Source organism: Urocitellus parryii, chromosome 10, assembly GCF_045843805.1.
Source record: "Urocitellus parryii isolate mUroPar1 chromosome 10, mUroPar1.hap1, whole genome shotgun sequence".
Taxonomy (NCBI): Eukaryota; Metazoa; Chordata; class Mammalia; order Rodentia; family Sciuridae; genus Urocitellus; species Urocitellus parryii.
In genome coordinates, this window is record NC_135540.1 from 1,946,685 (window position 1) to 1,967,812 (window position 21,128).

At 40.2% G+C, this 21,128-nt stretch overlaps 1 protein-coding gene across 2 annotated transcripts in view; it reads right to left on the reverse strand.

The window, feature by feature from the left end:
* The window catches only part of Bbs7 (Bardet-Biedl syndrome 7), a 38,003-nt gene extending 16,875 nt beyond the window's left edge, over nt 1–21,128 (reverse strand). For both annotated transcript variants that reach the window (XM_026411760.2, XM_026411761.2), the window contains exons 1-8: nt 20,979–21,128; nt 9,551–9,616; nt 8,573–8,635; nt 7,075–7,250; nt 5,192–5,378; nt 4,310–4,382; nt 3,853–3,969; nt 1,452–1,582 (exon numbers count right to left, since the gene is read on the reverse strand). In XM_026411760.2, coding sequence (XP_026267545.2) covers nt 1,452–1,582; nt 3,853–3,969; nt 4,310–4,382; nt 5,192–5,378; nt 7,075–7,250; nt 8,573–8,635; nt 9,551–9,616; nt 20,979–21,014 — 849 coding nt within the window. In that variant the 5' untranslated portion in view covers nt 21,015–21,128. The remainder of the gene's footprint in view (nt 1–1,451; nt 1,583–3,852; nt 3,970–4,309; nt 4,383–5,191; nt 5,379–7,074; nt 7,251–8,572; nt 8,636–9,550; nt 9,617–20,978) is intronic.

The following is a 21,128-nucleotide window of genomic DNA, read 5'->3' on the forward strand; positions in this document are numbered from 1 at the left end:
AATTCACACTTGGCTAACACTATAAATATCTAATGAGAAAAAAATAATTTATTTACATAATGAAAGGATATTTTTAAAAATAAATTACAAAAGTAAAACTACTTTAGATCACCTCTTCTTTGTTTTCTCTAAAAGGAGAGTTTTTAGATGAACAAAACTATGTATCCTCCTGTACATCTTTAAGTTAGCATATAGATTTTTCATCACAATTTTACATAGTTACAAAGACGGTACTTCTGGAAGTTTGTAAATAATATCATCTTTTAAGCAATACTTCCCAAACTTGTCAACAATAATCACCAGGTGAGTCAACCAGCACTGTAAGTCAGTACTGGTTAAAGCTATTTGGAAAGCAGCAATAATTTTTTAACTGTTATATATTCACATGTGAATACACACAACACATGTAACTTAAAAGTCTTGCAGTTATACTCTGATTTTTTAAAAAATGCATTGCCACTGATATTACATTTTGCTAGAATAAGACTGGCTTAACATCAAGCATATTCCCATTTTTTTTTTTTTTTCCATTTTCACAGTAAGCTCTGAAGCCAGGACCTCTCCTGTTAGAAAACAGGAGGGACAGTGGGCGAGGCCTTAGTGCCAGACCTGGCAGAGCAGATAAATGCTGCTAATATATTTAATTTATTAATATATTTAATTTCCTATTAATATATTTAATTTCCTATTTTTAAATAGCATTTCAAGTAAATCTAAAATACTTAAAACACAAATGGAAAAATATGATTCTGTTCATGCCAGAATGCTTTTCTATGTGATTCTATACCTCAGCAGCATATACAGACTTAATTACATTTAAATTTTGTAAACAAGTTACTCTTATCTAGTATTTCTTTCACAGCTGGCTCTTGAGTATCTACAAGCGAAAGTGCTACTTGTTCCTCTCTGCTTAAGGATATTTCTGATACTGCCCTAATGGTGTACAGTTTATTCCTGGATTTTAAAACAATATTCTCATTCATGAAACTCAAACATAGAAAGGCAACTGCTATATAATGTGTTGCTATGCATTATAGAAACTCAGGTGAACTATTTACTACTTGAGAAATTTATAAAGGTTTAAAAGTATAAAGAAATAGTAATTCAATATTCAGTTTAGAAGCAAACAGTCTATTATTCAAATGAGCAAACGAGTAGTCTAGAAATTTTGATAACATCAAAATGTTTCAGACCAAACATAAGATTTTTAAAATATTTTTAGTTGTAATGAACATAATACCTTTAATTTATTTTTTTTTTTAATGTGGTGCTGAGGATTGAACCCAGGGCCTCATATGTGTGAGGCAAATGCTCTATCACTGAGCCACAATCCCAGCCCCAAACATAAGATTTTAATATTATTTTCCTTAATAAAATTCAGCCCTTAGTCATCTCTATAAAACCCGACAAGGAATAAACACATAGATGGAGAATCCTCTGGACCAACCTACCAGGTCAAATCGCAGAACAGGCTCCTCTGTGTTATCCAGGCTGTACACTTCCACCATTCCATCATCTCTCCCAACAAGTAAATCTTTAACCCCATCACCCATAATATCGAAGCTGTCAATACACAAAATACCTTTAAAAAAATGTGATGTTATTACAAAACTAATAGTTGAGTCATGTATATACCAAATAAGAGTGAGAAACTGGCTCAGCAAGCGCTCTGCCACTGAGCTACAGCCCCAGCTCTGATTTTCTGGTTTTCATTCTTGTATTGTACTTGCGATAGATTTTAACATTAAGCTGGGTGAAAGGTATACAGGAACTATTTGTGTATTTGTGTTTGCTATTTTTGCACATTTCTGCAAATCTAAAATTACTTCAAAATAAAAAGTTTTAAAAGAAAGTAAACAAAAAAAAGAAAGAAAAAAAAATCAATGTTCATATTTTTCACTCATGTCTCTTGCACATCCCTAGCGACATGTTATAGACTCCTAGGCTTCTGTGGAACCTACGTTAAGAAACTCAGATATGTGATGAAAAACATAGCAAGATGAGAGGAATTGATCATGCTGGGGCTTAGTAGGAGTTGCTGTTACCATCTAGATAAAAAATAAATTATGAAGAAAAAGGAAGCAAATAAAGAATAGCAAGCACATTTTGCTTCTCTTTAGAAAAATGGCATTACATTTAAAGGCACAAATACATCTGGCTTTGCAATTGAAGATTGTATTGAACTCATTGTTTAAAGGGTACATTCACGTATACACATGCTTACAACATTTCTTCCTGAAATTCCACTAACATGTCAATAAAAGCATGAAGACTGTCAAAAAGAGTGGAAGGGGATACAACAACTGATGAAAACTGACAGTGAAACTTCCCAAGATGGAACTCTGTGGTTGATTAGTAGAGTACAGGAAGCTGAAACTGGTGGCGTGCAAAGGGGGAAGCCACAAAGAGTGACTAACTCCAAGAAATGGAGGCATCCATACAGCTCAAGGAGGGTGAAGATGGGGCCGAAAGGAGCCATTAAAAATATGTATGAAGAGTTGTGTTTTATGTGGCTGCTGATAAATGATCAACCACCCCAAAATGCAAAAAAAAAAAAAAAAAAAGAGAAACTGTAAACTCACTCAAAATGGGGGAGGACAGATCAGCGCTGAGCACAATCAGTAGCTTGCTCCTCTCCACCCACAAGCCTCATCCAGGGCTTTACCTTACAGCCGACCTGGCAAGGGCCCCAAGTTCACATCTCCTTTCCCCATGCCCAGACCCACACTTCCAGTTCAGCCTCTTCCTGTACACTGCCTGACACTTCCCATGCTCCAAACACAGCTCTTTATTCTCCTCCTTCCCACAGCTTCCTGGGTACCCTCCTGCTCCCTCCCCAGTCCTCCTCCACCCAGCACTCAGGCTGAGAATCTAGGCTATCTCTTGGATTCCTTTCTTCTTCTAACTCCCCATGTTGAATCTACCAGCAAATCCTATCTGCTCTGCCCCACAATATATGCTGACACTGTCTTCCTCTCACTTCAGCTACAGTCAGCCTGGACTAGGCTACAAGGATAACTGGTCTCCATGTTTCCACTGTAACCTGCCTCCCCAATCCATTCTCAATGCAGTGTAGTCTCTTCTGGGGACTCAATCACATCCCGCCCCCAACTGCAGTTCTCCAGGGACTCCCCACTGTGACCTCCAGGCAAGGCTCCACTGACAGCAGCCCTACCCTACCTCCCCCAGGTCATCAAACCCTGTGAGTGGACGCAGCCACACTGGTCATCCTGCTACTCCACAGGTGAACTGAGTCCACCTCTCCTCCTGCAAAACTCTCTCCCCTCCAAATCTCCACACCCTCCTTTTTCCTCTTCAGAGTTCAGCTCAAATTCAACCTCTTCTAAGACACTTTCTTGGACCACGCAGTCTAAAAGCAGCTCCCCTTCTCTCAATACTCTAACATACTGCTCTGTTGTGTCTTCTTCATGTGACAAGGCCAGGCCTTGTCTCTCCTGACAAGTACTTGTGAAGGGGATAAGTGTGTGAGGATCCTGTATGTGTAAGAAACCATCCCTACCTCCCAAGTCAGGCACGGAGTCCCCTGAGACAGCACAGCATTCCCTTGCATTGTACCAGTCACTCTCAGGTCCCATTAACTGCCTATCGTGGACAGTTAACAAAGAATTTTACCACAGCATATTTTCCCGAAGTATTACTAGCATTTCTTATTTTTAAAAATATTATACCTACAGTGAGAGACCTGATGAATAAACAGTACGTAAACCAGAGGTGGCTCTCCTATTACATAGGGCTACTATATAATACAAATAAGTAAAACAGTAAATTGCATGACCGTTTTAATTTAACAGTTACGGGTATTTCGGGATCTGAGCTACGTTGATACCATACCTCCCCGCTTTCTCTCATTTCCAACTTCCCACTTGTGCACTGGCTTGGATGTGGTGATCTGAATGAGCCCGAGCTTCCCATCTGCCGTTCCAAACAAGAGGTCTTCCCCAGAGTTGCCTAGTTATAATTAGAGGAAACATTAGTGACATTTCTTTAAAATTAAAGTATATTCATGTAAAAACCTCATTTAAATATCCTAAGGCAGGAAATGATTTGGGAGAATGGTTATATATTCACAGGATTTTGTAGCTCGAGAGAGAAGTCTACCTCCTAATCCCCGTCATCTAATGTTAAGATGAAACTGAAAATTAAAGTTCAATGACTCCTTACTGTGAGTTACTGGCAAGTTATCAGAAGCTAAATGTCTCAATTTTAGTTCATCTTCCTTCTACAATTCCCATTTTCACTTAATATATTTTATAAACACAGTTAATTGTGAAAAGTGAACCCTGATTACCTCCATTTCCATTGTGCAGTGCTAAGACAGCAGGTGGGCCAGGAACTTCAATTTCATACATCACATCAGAACCCTGAGAAGAATTTATATTTAGAAACTGAAACTGAATACAAATTTAAAATAATAGAGAATTGGGCCTGGTTCCACCTGCCTATAATCATAGCTACTCAGGAGACTGAGACAGAAGGATCCCAAGTTCAAGGACAGCCTGGGAAATTTAATAAGACCCTGTCTCAAAAATATTTTTTTGGATTAACTGTACCAACTACTATCAAATACCGATCCAACGAACCTTCCAGTTACCTAGTAAACTCCAAGGGTTTCCAGGAGACCACCTCCAGGAGACACAGAGGTCACTAACAGCAATGACCTGAACAGCTGTGTCAGCCATCAAGCACCTCCCTGGAAATGTGAGGACACCAAAGTGATTTTCCCTCTCTCTTACCTACTTATCCAACAAACTTGCTTCATTCTACCTACTGTCAAAATGTTGGATAAACTCAAATTAAATATCACCCTCTCCCTAACCTAATGTCTTCCTTTAGTTTGATTTCTGGGGGAAGAGGAGAGTGATGGAGAAAGGAAGGAGAAATGCTGCTGGAGGTTCTCTGTAGCAAGAGCCCTCTGCTACGACTGGGCCAGGTCAGAAACTGGGGCAGGGGGAGAAGGTGTCCTTTTTTCTTCCACATATGCCCTCTTGCAAAAGGTCTCAACACACTTGCCCCAACTAAACAAATTAACTTATCAATTAAATTTGAAAAGTATTTTTCATATACAACTTTATACAGGACAAAAGTAGTAATTGTTAAAATAATTTATAACAATACTCATAATTATTCATTTACTTAGATTATGAAAAGTCACAAAAATGCAAACAGCCACCTGTAAAACCCTGAGCACTCTGTCCTGGCAGGCCAAGATGGGTGTAATCTGAGGTACTCTTTCCACTGGAAGGCAGATGACATCATTGATTTTGTCTGCAGAAAGGTAATAATGTTGGTCTTTGCAGTCACAATAATGATTATAGATGTAACTTGCGCTGAGAAAGAGGTCAGAGCCAGATATGTGCCTGAGAACATTAAAATAGTAATTTCAGATCTCCATAATTTAAAAAATAAGCACAGGTAATTCTTGAATTTTTCTCAGAAATGAAAACAAAAATTACCACAGATTTAGAGAACACAACCTTTTTTTCATTTCCCCACTTGATTTCTGGCCTTTTTGATATTACCTTTTTATTTTGTAAGATAAAAATGAAGATCTTAAAGCTTAAGGTTTTGCAATACAAACTAAGCTCAGAAAAACTGAAAACAAAAATGATAATTTCTATGTGAAGAAATACCAGAAAAGTGTTTTTAAATGTGTAGGACATTCCCTGTCAAGCACTGTCCTGGGGGTTTCCATGTAAATCGACCCTCATGGTCTGTAAATTGGGATTACTGACTACCATGGCTGGGGGGGGGGTGGGGGCTGGGGTGGGGGTGGGGGGGGTGGGGACAGCCTGCTGACTCACAACCAGTGACAGTGGGTGGAGTGGGCTGCAAAGCAGGCAGGCACTTTGACCTCTAGAATTAAGCTTTCTTACTACCACACTAGACAGCCCAGAAAAGCCTACTCAAAGTGAATCTATTGTAAACTACATGATAAGCAGTGGAGAATGTCTCCATTAGAACTTTATTTGGAATAAAGAAATGAGAAACAAGTTCATTTCAAATTATTTTAACAAAATTTTGGTAATAATCATAATGATGTTCTAATTCTTAGAATACATACAGTTTTCTCTTGGTGGAGCTGAAATTTCTTGATAAAAATTTATATTTTTCATATATGCTATTGGAATGCAGGTTAAGCAATCTGAAAATCCTAAACCCTAAACTTTATATTAACATAATTCTCCAAGAGTTTCAGACCTTGGAGCATTTCAAATTTATAGGTAAGGGATGCTCAACTGATAGTCTTTGCAAATATCTGAAAAATCTGAAAAGTTTTGGAATCTGGTCCCAAGTATTTGAGAAAAGGGACACTAAACATGTATATCTTTCACTTCTAGATTATCACCACGTGACTATCCAGAAGATAATTTTATTTCGGCCTTTCATCTATTTCTCCACCCCTATGGTCCCTTTAAAAGTTTTCAATACTAAAATCGCCCTGTGATCTGCTTACCCTGTACTGCCCCTCACTTCATTATGACATGGCCTTACTGTTTGGCTCTGAATATTACCATATAATGATCTGATCATTATACATCATATACATGCAATGAAATGTCACTCTGTACCTCACAAATATGTACAATTAAAAATAAAATGTATTTCAAACAGAAATGCCCAGAGCAGGGCCACTGGAGAGATCATGGCTACTGGAGAGACAAGGGAGAAGGATCTCACACCTGTGATCCCACCACTCCTGAGGCCAGCAGGAGGACCACATATTCAAGGTCAGCCTATGCAACTTATCAAGACCCCATCTCAAAATAACAATAAATAAAAAGGGATGGGGATACAGCTCAGCAGTAGAGTGTCCTCAAACCAATCCAAGTGGTACTGGAAACAAAAATCCAAAAAAACAACAAATGAATGTGTTTATATAATAAAGCTCTTTAACAACAACAACAAAAAAATATTCAACAGCAAATGTGGTTTCCAGTGGAACATCTGTAACATAGTTAATTTTATTTTCCAGAAAACTTAAGATATGACAAATTAATCACATGATCTACGTCTACTAGAAACATTGAAAATAGATATGTACAATGAACATACATAGCTTTAATGCTCTCAGTGAGGTTCGTTTCAAAAGAGAGGAACTGTTTTCCTCTCTTGGTGAAGCCTCTAATCTCAGATCCTGCAGCAATAAAGATTTTCTCCTGAGGTGTATTAAGAACCCCTCCCAGCTCCAGTCGGGCAATCTTCTGCCCTGGTAAGGTCTTGAATACTGCCTGAAAAAATCATTCACAAATAGTAAGTATACAAGTTATTGTATTGTAAACCTCTTTCCTTTACCATAAAAAACTGCTATAATTTTGAACTTACAAAACATTATAAATTTACAGAAACTTTTATAGAAACTATATAGAAACATTTTTAGAAAAAAAATCTATTTGTTTTAGTGGGTCTTCTGGTTTTGTGCTAGAAATCCTTAAACTCTGGCGTATTTATCCTGATACTTTTTCAATTGGAGCACTGTAATCATACGTAGTGGAATTCATTGTGACATGTTTGTACATGCGTGCCACACAATCTGGTTAACTTCATTCCCCGGTACCTTCCTTTTCCCTCCTCTCACCCTCCACCTCTCTTCTATTTTCATAAGACCCACCGCTCCCCCAACCTTTTCCTAAATCCTTGCAACTCAAAGCAGTGTTCACATACCAGAGCAGTATGATTAGCATTGCTAAATTCATTAAAAAGGCAGACTCTTAAACCCATTGGAGACCTACTGAGTGAGAATCTGCATTTTAACAGGATTCCATAGCTGGTTCCAGTACAGGATAAAGCTCGAGAAGGACTGGTTCTACAGGAAAGTCCACTTGGCAAACTCTTTACTAAGGTTCAATGGACATGGTACAAATACCATAACCATGTTTTTGAAACTAATCTCACCTGAACTTTGTACAATTTTATTTAAAAATTTGGTAAAGGACTAATTACAGAATTTACTGAAAAGAATATTTTAATACCTTAATCATATTTCTAACTAAAAACAACATTTCTGATCACTGACTTTTTCCGTGTTTTCCATTTATTATTTGCACCATTCCCCCTCCCTGTCATGATTCATACACAGAAAATGAGATTTCTGGGAGGCTATGTGAACAATGGAGAGGGGGTGCTTCTGGGAGTTTTAACTCTCTTCATCTGTTTTTTAAATACCATGTAATATACAGTGAGTACCCAAGCTCCCATCTCAGATGGAGCATGTGTCCCCTTTGAGTATGACAATGAAACCTTGGTTGGGCTAGCTAAGGGGCAAGGCGACAGGACAGTCGCTTCCACTCTCACCGTATGCTTTATAAGACCCCACCTGCACACTCTAAGAGACTCTCCTGCTTACTTGAAAGGCCACTGGTTTGCAGGAAGGACTATGAATGGACCACTTGGCAAGGACTTTGGGAACAAGCCAGACCTTCCCTCACCCCACTTTCCACTCTCTGTACTGTAGAAAATTCTTAACCTAGGAGTATTAAAAAAAAAAAAAAAAAAAAAAGTGGTACATTTGTCTTTTTAAAAAACTTCTCCCGTCTAAAAAGGCTGCACTTACCATTGCTTCTCCTTTCTTCATACCAAAGCACAGGACTACTCCATCATGATCTCCAATAACCACCTGTAACAGAATGGTAAAAATCTAACATTCCTTTTACTATTAAAAGTTCATTAAATAGTTTCAGATTCTACACTGCACTAATGTTTAAGAAACCACATCCTCAAGTTTAAGTGTAGTATCAAATGGGAAGAGAATAGTCAGAATCATCTGAAAATGCTATCTAAATACCTTTCTCATTTCCAGCTATGTATCTGGACAAGCTGAGTTTTCTTCACATATTTCAATCAAACAACATATCACAACAGACTGAATATAGAAAACAGATATGAGAACTCAGCCTTTGATTATGCCTGAGACTAAAGAATTTGCAAGAATATAACATCATATCACTAGTCTTTCTAAATTATTTTAGAAAAAATACTTTCAATAAAAATGTGTTATCTATATAAACATATACATTTTTAAAATATTTTTAACATTTCTTAGACTTAATTTTAATACAGTAAGTTTTGATAGATACAACCTACATAATATTCTTTGAGATCTTCATAATTTAAACATGTAAAGGTTCAAAGACCTTATTTTTATTAAAAAGCAATAGTGTTAACTAAATACAAAGTTCAACATCAAAATAATAAATGACTTAAAAATATGGTAAAGCTTAAGGAAAGAATTTTCTCTACATTTTGATATACTTTATATTTTTTTTTCCATATACACAATCTGGTACACTTAGAACAAATTATTGGCAGAAAAATGGAATATAGTTTTTAACAAGTTTATTATGCTATTTACTAAACGTACAGAATAATTTTTAAAATGTCCAAGAAAATTACTATGTCTAAATGTGCCTTGGTAGTCAAACTTCATTCAAATTAAAAGAAATTCATTTTCATTTTAACACGACTGTTTTTAAAAGACTAACTCCCTGGTGGAGGAGGAGGTGAGGAGAGGTAAGCAAGGTGTCCACAGTACCTTCTGTGCCGCTCTATGTCTTGACGAAGGAAGTAGCTTCATAGTCTTCTGCGAGGTCACTCCCACCTAAGAAAACAGACCAGCTGCCTAGTCAATGTTTTTGTGATACTCTGTAATTTGAAGTTATTATATCAGAATTTAAAAGGAGTAGATCAGATCATAGTGAGCCTTAATTTTCTTTTTATCTGAAATGAATGATGCCTATTTTTTTTTTTAGAGCATTATAGTTATACATGGAAGTTGGGTTCATTTAGACAAAGTCACACATGCATGGAATGTGATGTAGCCCATTTCAGTCCTTTACCGTCCTCCCTCCCTTCCCCTACTCTACTGATCTTTCACTCATTTATTTTTGTTGATGCTTTCTACATTTAAAGGTGGAATTCCCCGTGGTATACTTATACATGCACAGTGTGGTTTTGTCAAATTCATTCCACATTTTCTCTCCTTTCCTGTCCCTTCTCCTTTCCTCTCCATCTCCTACTCCACTGATCTTCCCTATATTTTTTATATCCAATCTCCCTCTCCTTCCCCCCCTTATTTTCTCTAGATTCCATATATAAAACGTTTGACCCTTGGTTTTCGAATTTCTTGCACATAGCATGATGTTTCCATTCCATCCATTTTCCAGCAAACGCCATAATTCCATTCTTCTTTACAGCTGAGTAAAAGTCCACTGTGTACGTACACCACATTTGTTTAATCCACTCATCTGCTGATGGGCATTTGGTTGGTTCTGTAACTTGGCTATTGTGAATTGTGCAGCTATCAACATTTATGTGGTGTAACCCTATTGTTATGGTTTAGATATGAGGTGTCCTCCAAAGGCTCATGTGTGAGATCGTGCAAGAAGGCGTACAGGTGAAATGACTGCATTATGAGCGTCTTAACCAATCAGTGATTTAATCCTGACAGAGATTAACTGAGTGGTACCTGAAGGCAGGTACGGTGTGGCTAGAGGAGGTGGGTCGCTGGGGGGGGGGGTGTCCCTTTGGGGGCATTCCTTTGGTGCGTAGAGTCCTTCTCTCTCTCTCTCTGCTTCCTGATGTGATGTCCTGTGCCCTTTCCCCTGCCACTTACCTGGAGCCCCAGGGAATGGAGTCAGCCATCCATGAACTGAGAGCTCTGAAACGATGAGGCCTCAGATCAACGTTTCCGCCTCTAACTGTTCTTGTCAGGTCTTTTAGTCACAGAGACTGATTTTAGTACTTTAGGAAAAATAACAAGCAGTGGGATAACTGGGCTGTATGGTGGTTCCATTCCTAGTTTTTCAAAAAATCTCCACACTGCTTTCTAGAGTGGTTGCACTAATTTGCAGTCCCACCAACAATGTGGTACACAAAAGGTGGCATATTATACGTGCACAGTGTGATCGTGTTAAATTTGCCAGCATTTTTAACTCTTTTTTCAAATACCTTTCTTTTTTTAACATATATGTTTTTAGTTTTCAATGAACCTTTATTTTACTTATTTATATTCGGTGCTGAGAATCAAACCCAGCGCCTCACACATTAGGCAAGTGCTCTACCACTGAGCCACAACCTAGCCCCACCTTTCTTTATTTTTATGTGGTGCTGAGGATCAAACCCAGTGCCTCGCATGTGCTAGGCAAGCGCTCTGTAGCTGAGCCACAACCCCAACCCCAGCACTTTTTATATTTGTTTTCTTGATATATGTCATTCTGACTACAGTGAGATGAAATCTTAGTATAGTTTTGATTTGCAATCTCCCTGATAGCTAGAAATGTTGAACATGTTTTCATATATTTGTTGGCCATTTGTGTTTTATTCTTTTGAGAAATGTTAAGTTCTTTTGCTCATTTATTGAATGGGTTGTTTGAGGTTTTGGCATTGAATTTTTTGAGTTCTTTATATATTTGGGCTATTAACCAATCTCCTGTCAGGGGACTAGCTGGTAAAGACTTTCTTCCACTCTGTAGGCAATTTTTTCACTCTTACTCCCTGACTTTGCTATGCAAAACTCTTTTAGTTGAATGACATTCTACTTACTGACTTTTTCATTTCTTGAGCTTTGGAGTCTTGTTAAAGAAGCTGGTGTTTGCACCAAGAGGATGGAATGTTGAACCCTGTGTTTTCTTCCGGCAGTTGCAAAGTTTCTGATCTAATTCCTAAGTCTTTGATCCACTTTGACTTTTGTGCATAATGAAAGATAGGGACCTAGTTTCCTTCTTCTATATATGTGTATCCAGTTTTCCTGACATTTGTTAAAAAGCTCTTTTCTCCATTATATATAATATTTTTTTTTAGTTGGACATAATACCTGTATTCATTTATTTATTTTTATGTGGTGCTGAGGATCAAACCCAGCACCTCACACATGCTAGGCATGCGCTCTACTGCTGAGCCACAACCCCAACCCTGTCCAACATATATTTTGACACCTCTGCCAAGTAACAGATGACTATTAAGTATGTGGGTTTGTCTCTATGTCGTTTCTTCCATTCCACTGTCTTCATGTCTATTTTAATGCCAGTACCATGCTGTTCCTCTTACTGTAACTCTGTGGTACAATTTGAGATTAGGTATTGTGATTCTCCCTATATCACTCTTCTTGCTCAGTATTATTTTTGGCTATTTTGGGCCACTTTTTCTTCCAAATGAACTTCAGGACGGCTTTTTTCCTAGTCTGTGAAGAATGTCATTGGTACCTTGATGGAGATTGCACTGAATCTACACATTGCTTTTGGTAGTTGGCCATTTTGACAATATTAATTCTCTCTATCCAAGAACACAGAAGATCATTCCATCTTCGAAGATTTTCTTCAATTTCTTTCTTTAGTGTCCTATACTTTTCATTGTAGAGATCGTTCACCTCTTTGGTTATATTAATCCCCAGGTGATTTGGTTTCATTTTTTGTTGTTGTTATTTTCCCCAATTTCTTTCTCAGCAGAATCACCATTGGAGTATAAAAAAACCTATCAATTGATGAATGTTGGTCTTACAGTCTACTACTTTGTTAAATTCATTTACTAGCTCTAGAAGTCTGATGGTAGGAGTTTATTGGGTCTTCAAGATATAGGATTATGTCATTAGCAAAGAGATAACTGGACTACTTCTTTTCCTATTTCTATCCTTTTAATTTCTTTCTCTTGCCTAATTGGTCTAGCTAGAGTTTCAAGAACCACAATGAATGGAAGTGGTGAATGTGGACATCCATGTCTAGTTCCTGATTTTAGAGGAAATGCTTTCAGCTTTTCTCTATTCAGTATGTTGTTTCTGGCTTGGGTTTGTCATATATAGCCTTTATAGTATTGAGGTAAGTTCCTTCTATTCCAAGTTGCTCTAGCATTTTAACATGAATGGGTGCTAAATTTTATCAAACACCTTTCCTGCCTCAATTGAGATAATCATATGATTTTTGTCCTAAATTCTATTTACATAGTGAAATTGATTTGCATATGTTGAACATCCCTGGGATGAAACCCACTTGATCAAGGTGTATATCTTCTTGATGTGTTTTTTAACGCACTTTGCTAGTATTTTATTAAGAATTTACATTCCTGGGATTAAACCCATTTATCTTCTTGATGTGTTTTAATATGGTTTGTTAATATTTTATTAAGGATTTTTGCATCTATGTTCATCAGGGATATTAGTCTGTAGTTTTTTTTTTTTCCTTGATGTGCCTTTGTCAGGTTTTGGATCAGAGTTATACTGGCTTCACAAAATGTATTTGGGAATGTTTTCTCCCTTCCAGCTTTCTTTGTTAGAAGGCTTTTAATTGCTATTTCAATTTCATTGCATGATATTGGTCTGTTTAGGTTTTCTATAACTTCCTGATTAAATTTGGTCACACATGTTTAGAAATCTGTCAATATCTTCTAGATTTTCCAGTTTACTGGAGTATAAATTTTCAAAATAGTTTCTAATGGCTCTCTGAATTTCAGAAGTGTCTGTGGTGATATCTCCTTTTTCATCTCTCATTTTATTTGGGTTTTCTGTGTCATTCTTTTGGTTAGTTTGGATAAGGACTTATTAATCTTATTTATCTTTTCAAAGAACCAATTCTTTGTTGCACCGATCCTGTGTGCTGTTTTTAATTCTCAATTTCATTAACTTTGGCTCTAATCTTTTTTATTTCTTGTCTTCTACTAATTTTGGAATTTTTTCTTCCTTTTTTAAGGTCTTAAGGTAAAGCATAAGCTTATTTGGGATCCTTTTTTTTTTAAGTAGGCACTCAATACTATAAATTTTCCTTTTAGAACTGCTTTCATGCTGAGATTTTGATATGTCACTCTTCCCATTTGTTTCTAAAAAAAATTCTTGATTTCTCTCATTTCCTCTAGGCCCATTTCTCATTTAAAACTACTATTCAATTTCCATGTGTTTATGTGATTTCTATTATTTTTCTTGCTGTTGATTTCAAGTTTCATTCCATTATGATCTGATAGGATGCATGGGACTTTGTGTGTGTCATTGATATTTACTAATATACTGAAACCTAGAATATGTGCTATTTTGGAGAAGATTCCATGAGCTGCTGAAAAGAAAATAAATTCAGCTGTTTTGGAGTGAAACAGTCTCATAGGTCGATTTGATTTATATTATCATTTAGGTCAGAAATATCTTTATTGATTTTTATTTGTTTGATCTATTGGTGACAAGGGTGTGCTGAAATCACACAGTAGTATGATACTGGGGTCTATCTGTGATTTAATATCAAGACATTTTTTATGTAATTAGGTACACTAACATTTGGTGCATGTTACAGTCTGTAAACAAGTCAAGATGGCGCCTGGCATTTTGCCAGAGGGAGTGGTTTGTGAAGTAACGCCAGCGAGCCATTAAGTGTGGAGATTCCTTATTGGTTGACTGCTGTATCTAGTTTATGTTAATTAGATAAGCTGTGTGGAATGTATATATACCCCTCCTGTCCTACAATAAATGGCTCCTACTCCTGCTGTATCAATCTACACAAGTTGCTCATAACTCCCCCCCTCCCCCCGGGTTATTTTGCTGCAGCCGGACTGTGGCAGACACATACATATTACTATCATTATATTTTCTTAATGAACTGTTCCCTTTACCAGTATATAGTGGCCTTCTTTGTTTCTGCTGATTAATTTTTGCTTGAAATCTACTTTGTCATATATGAGAACACCTACTCCTGCTTACTTTCAGATTCCATTTGCATAAACTATCTTTTGGCATCCTTTTACTTTCAGCCTGTAGATGTCTTTGCCTATGAGATGAATCTCTTAACAAACAGCATATAGTTGGCTCTTGGTTTTTGCTCCAAAAACCAAATCTGGCTAATCTATGTCTTTAATTTGGGGAGTTGAGACCATCTACATTAGGTGTTATCATGGAAATGCATGTGTAGTTTCCTGACATTTTGGTTTATTTGCTGTATTTAATTCTGTCTTTTCATTTAGTTGACTGTTCTTCTACTGATCTTTTATTTGGGAGCTTTGTGGTTTGTTTTTGGGTTCCACTGTGTACAGCATATCTTTAGGTATTCTGTGTAGTGCTGGCTTGGGTGGTCATGACTTCTTTCAGTTTATCCTTGTCAAGGAAAGATTTTATTTCCCCACTGATTTCAAAAGATAGCTTTGCTGGATATAGTAATCTTGGCTGGTAATTGTTTTTCAGAATCTCATTCCAGGCCCTCCTTGACTTTTTTCTTTTTTATATACGAGGGATTGAACTCAGGGGCACTTAACCACTGAGCCAAATTACCAGCCCTTTTTTATATTTTTTTATTTAGAGACAGGATCTTACTAAGTTGCTTAGGGTCTAAGTTGCTGAGGCTGGCTTTGAACTCGTGATTCTCCTGCCTCAGCCTCCCAAATCACTGGGCATATAGGCACGTACCACCATACCCAGTCCTCCTTGATTTTGGAACCTGACTTGAGAAGTCACAAGTGAGCCTTATTGGTTTGCTTCTAAATGTGGCATAAGATTTTTATCTTGCAGACATGTTTTCTTATTTTCTGTTAGACATTTTGATTATGATGTGTCCTAAATAGGCTCTTATCTACTGGGGGTCCCATATGCCTCCCATTTGTGAATGTCCCATTTCTAATATGAGGAAACTTTTCTGTTACTATCTCATTGAGGATGTTCTTAATGCCTTAACCCTGCATCTCCATGTTCTCTTCTGTCCCAACAACTCTCAGATTTGTTCTCTTGATGCTGTCCCAGAGTTCCTCTGTATTCTGATCATGGTCTTCCCCTCCCCTTTACAGCATATTGAGTGTTCAAGTTCATATGCCCTGTCTTCAAGGCCTGAAGTTCTGTTCACTATGCAATCTAATCTGTTGGTGATGCTTTTGAGTGGATTTTTAATTTGATTCATTGTGTCTTTCATTTCTAGTGGTTCTGATTGGTTTGCTACCAGCATCTCTCTTTATCAAAACAGTCTTTCATCTCCTCTATTTGCTCTCTTAATTCCTTTCCTAGATCTTCTTTTAGTTCACTGAACATTGTATCAGTTTCTTATACTTTTTCTCTGGGATTTTGATGCTCTTTGGAGTTTGGTTATTGGTTTGGGATTTTTCTTCTCCAATTCTGTGTTTTGAAGTTTTGCTGAGGCCCAGGTGGGGCTAGATCATGTGAGGTGAGATGTGCTGTTACTTGGCTGAGCTATGAGCATTGCTCAGAACAGGATCTCTACTTTGTGAATTTGAAGCATCCCAGCACTTTCCAGCCCCTCTTAGAGGAAGCAGGGAGCCAGAAGCAGCACTGATGTTAGCAATAGGATACGGCCTTAAGGTAAATGTCCACTGTTTATGTTGACACATGTGACACTAACTGCCACTTCTACAGGGGGTCAGCATTGAACATCAGCACCAACAATAAAGAACATGAACTAGATCAGACATTAAACAGCAGGGGTCTGCTATATTGTCTACTATATTTATAATCATAACACAAATGGGGTAGGAATTACATAAACTATAGAATTCTATTAGATAGTGGGACTGCAGTTTCTTAGGTGAAGAGAAAATAGTGTAGGAAGGCAAGAAAAAGTTTGGAATATTAGGAAGTGAACAGAAGAGAGGCAGGAAATAGCAGATAAAGGAGGAGCATAATAAATAAAGTAATTAAAAAATAAAAAGAGTGAAAGAAGGAACAGGAAAATTTGGCTAATAATGGGGAAAGAGAGTGAGGAAGGAGTAACAAGAGGGACAAAAATAATCAGGAATAAACAAATGTAAGATCAAAACAACTCAAACCCACATATAATTACACCCCACCTACATCAAAACAAGGCACATAATAAACAGGGGTAAAAGAAAGCAATGAAAATGGAAGTAAAATTATATGAAAAAACATATATTTGAACCTATCTATGCAGTGACAAAACTCATACACAGTCTTGCAGAATAGAAAAAAAATAATATCTGAAAATTTTTTAAAAATTAGAATAAAGAATAAAATTAAAAATGAGAGATATGGGTATGAAAAAAGAACAATATTCCTCATTATTTCTTTAATGAGAAATCAAGGGCTTGTTTCTGCTGAGGCGGCCAAAACTGTTGGCAAAGGTGAAGTTTCGTTCTTGGTACTGATTTTGGGCTCTGTAACTCCGGGTTCAGGGCTGGGGGTAAGTCCACCGTCCCTGTGTTCCTCACCTAGCTGACAGCTGCTGTGGCTCGGAGCCCGGGCTGGCTCTAGTGGTCCTCAGCTTCCCGTCTCCGGCACAGGGTGGGGTGGACGGGGGAGTGCGGGCCAACCATGTCCCCCATTGCGAGGTGTTGCAGAGTCCTAGCCGGGGCTCCCAGCAGCTAGCCCTGGGTGCTGGCTCTGTCCGTGGGCATCTGCTTATGAAGGGGCAGTGCTTATGGATGGTTCCCAGGACAGACTCCAGTCCCGCCCCTCCCCCCGCCCCCTGAATGACCAGCCTGTAGGCCAAGCGATTTTCATTGCTTTTCACTCAAGAACTTGCCCCATTGCCTCTGGGTCCATTAAGCTCCGCTCCCTTTCTAATCTCCAGGGTCCCCCAGGCCACATCACGCTGTCCCCTCTTTGCCTGTGCCCCTTCCCTCCAGGGCCAAGTCTCTCATGGATTATTTCTTATATTATGTTAGAAGTTCCCCACGTTCCGAGCCTCTGTGGTGTTCTACTGTCCAGTACTGAATTTCAGGGAATTCCCTTCACAACCCACCTTGCTGAGGTGGCCGCTTCTGTGCTGAGGACCTCCCTGGGGAGCATCCCTTCCTCTGATGCAACACCTCTCCTGATACACCTAGTATCACAATCAGCAATGAACTCCCCACACACTGGGGATTGAACCCAAAGAAATTTTACCACTGAGCAATAACCCCAGCCCTTTTTATTTTTTGAGATAAGTTCTTATTAAATTTTCTAAGCGTTTTAAACTTGTGATCCTCCTGCCTCCTCCCACATAGTTGGGATTATAAGTGTTAACCATCATGCCCAGCTGATATTTTCTAATAAAACAGGTCACAAAAGTCAGAATGTAGGAAACAATCAAAAATACTAAAATTTATTCCATAAGGTAGCCAAGCCAAAAACAATTATGTGACATTTCTGTGTTTCGTGAAAATGTTTTTTAGTAAGTCTTTTCTAATTTCATACAGTGTTGAAGAATTTTTGTAAAATGGCTAAAAATCTTTGGAAATAGATTGTAGCTACTGAAAGATAATATAGAAAAGTTCTCCTAAATTACCAAACATGCTGGGTGTGGTGGTCCATGCCTGCAATCCTAGTAACTCAGGGGGCTGAGGCAGGAGGATCATGAGTTCTTGAGGCCAACCTCTGCAACTTGCAAGATCCTGTCCCAAAACAAAAATAAAAAGGACTGAGGCTGTAACAGCCCAGTTGTAAAGTGTCCCTAGGTTTAATTCCCAGTACCAAACATAACAATGATAAAATAAAAGACCAAACATGCTGATAATAACATCCAATCTAACTGAGGGTGAAAATTATTTCCCAAAATGTAAATAATTCTACAAAAGAGAAAAATGGAAAGATGGGGACAGCAGAACTTGCTCAGCAGGGATCTGTCAATAGAGGGATAAAGCTAGAGGAAGAGACAGGACTAACAGGAGAGAAGTTTAAAAAGCAGATCATGAAAGAATTTGCATAAATTATTCCATTGTGCACTTCAGGGAGTAGTATTAAAGTTTAAAGCAATCTGTTAAGATTTGCATTTTTAAAACATCCTTCTAGCAAGTGATACAAAAGAATGACTTAGAGGAAGGTGAACCTGGAACGTACAGATCCAGTTAAGAGCCAATTTCAATTACTTTAGCAAGGAAGATGAGAGGAGGTGATGGAGATGATGAAAAGTGGGACCAATTCAAGAAATATCTATGATAAAATCAGCAAGTGTGATAATCAGATACAGAAGATGGAGGGGGGCAGTGGCACACACCTGTGATCCCAGCAACTTAGGAGGCTGAGACAGGAGGATCCTAAGTTCAAGACCAGCCTCAGCTACTTAGTAAAGCCCTAAGCAGCTGAGTGAGACTCTATATCAAAATAAAAATATAAAAAGGGGTGGGGATGTGGCTCAGCGGTAAAGCTCCCCTGAAATCATTCCCTGGTTTTAAAAAAAGATATTAAAGTAGGAAATACTTAGCAAAACTCCAAGGGAAACTCACTAAGCAAATATTTGCACCATTAGCTAAAACAGGATGGCTAAAAAGGAGGAGATGGGAACTTGGAAAAGACAATTCTATGATGAAAGGAATCTGGGAAGAAAGGAAACTAGATGTAATAGAAAGTTCTAGATTGCAAGGTTTTTATTCAAATAACAACATAATTTTTAGCTATTGAACAGTCTATTTACCCTGATGTCATGAGCCATCCATGGGTTGTGTGTATGAGCTATGCACATTGTAGCTATATGAGGGGACAGGTCTGGCATTGTACACTGATTGGGCTGTGGGATGCAAGTGCACCTCTCCTCTCACTGGGCCTGTGATCTCACACAGCACCTGAGATGGGTGTGAATTGCAAAGATGTCAATCTGCCTGACCACAAGACATCATGAAGCAAGACTCCACCTTTGAAACCTCATCCCCTGCTTTATTTGGTAGAATATTCTATCAAGAGTCCTTTGTGTGTCATCTCTATAAAAATAAGAAGTCTCAGGTGCATGCTCTCTTTTTCCAGCCATCCACGGTGGAAGCTGACCCTGAAGTCACAGAGCAATCCCACCTTCGATGTGAGAAACTCATGTCCATGTATTGAGTGATTTCTTGGCCATTCTCTTAGTTTAATGTTGCAGCCAGCTCCTTGAACCCAGCTCATCTTGTCAGCGCGGGTCGCTGGCGAGACCCTAAATCCTCATTTATAATATCACGTACTTTGAAAACTGTTATGAGAGTCAAGTATACATGCTAAGTTCTCTGAATAAACTAGCTGCTCACTGACAGACTGTCGTTGCTGGTAGTGGACAATGGCTGCTAAGAAGTAAATGCCTGTAAAAGGCTCTGGTAGAGCTGAGAGGCAGGAGTTGGAGGTGCACAGGCAGCTTCAGCCAGGGAGAACTGCAAGGGCGAGTCCTGGGGGAGCACCTCTGGCACGGCTGGGGGCGCACCGTCGCCCCAGGCCCCGCGGGACACTGGAGCAGCCCAAGGACCACACTGCGTGGCGCACACCGTCTCCCCCAGGCCGCACACACAGGCACGGGGGCAGCCCGACCACCGCACTGCACCGCCGCCCCACGCCCCGCGGGACACCAGAGCAGCCCGAGGACCGCACCGCACCGCACCGCCGCCCCAGGCCCCGCGGGACACCAGAGCAGCCCGAGGACCGCACCGCACCGCCGCCCCAGGCCCCGCGGGACACCAGAGCAGCCCAAGGACCACACTGCGTGGCGCACACCGTCTCCCCAGGCCGCACAGACAGGCACGGGGGCAGCCCGACCACCGCACCGCACCGCCGCCCCACGCCCCGCGGGACACCAGAGCAGCCCGAGGACCGCACCGCGGGACACCAGAGCAGCCCGAGGACCGCACCGCACCGCACCGCCGCCCCAGGCCCCGCGGGACACCAGAGCAGCCCAAGGACCACACTGCGTGGCGCACACCGTCTCCCCAGGCCGCACAGACAGGCACGGGGGCAGCCCGACCACCGCACCGCACCGCCGCCCCACGCCCCGCGGGACACCAGAGCAGCCCGAGGACCGCACCGCGGGACACCAGAGCAGCCCGAGGACCGCACCGCGGGACACCAGAGCAGCCCGAGGACCGCACCGCACCGCCGCCCCACGCCCCGCGGGACACCAGAGCAGCCCGAGGACCGCACAGCGGGACACCAGAGCAGCCCGAGGACCGCACCGCGGGGCGCGCCCCGTCGCCCCAGGCGGCACGCGCAGGCTCCCAGCCGGGCCCTCGGGGAACCGCGGCGGGAAGACCCGGCGGCGTCGGCTGAGGACCCAGCCTCTCCGGGCCGGATCGCCGCACGGCGCCCGCCCCACCCTCGGGTTTACCTGTGAATAATCCGCCCGGTTTAAAACCAGATCCATGCCGGCTGCGGGGGGCGGCAGGGACTCCGACCGCAGCCTCGGGGGCCCCACAGGCCGCCGCGCCCTCAGCGGTACCGGCCTGGGCTCAGCTCCGCCACGGACTCGGCAGCTCGG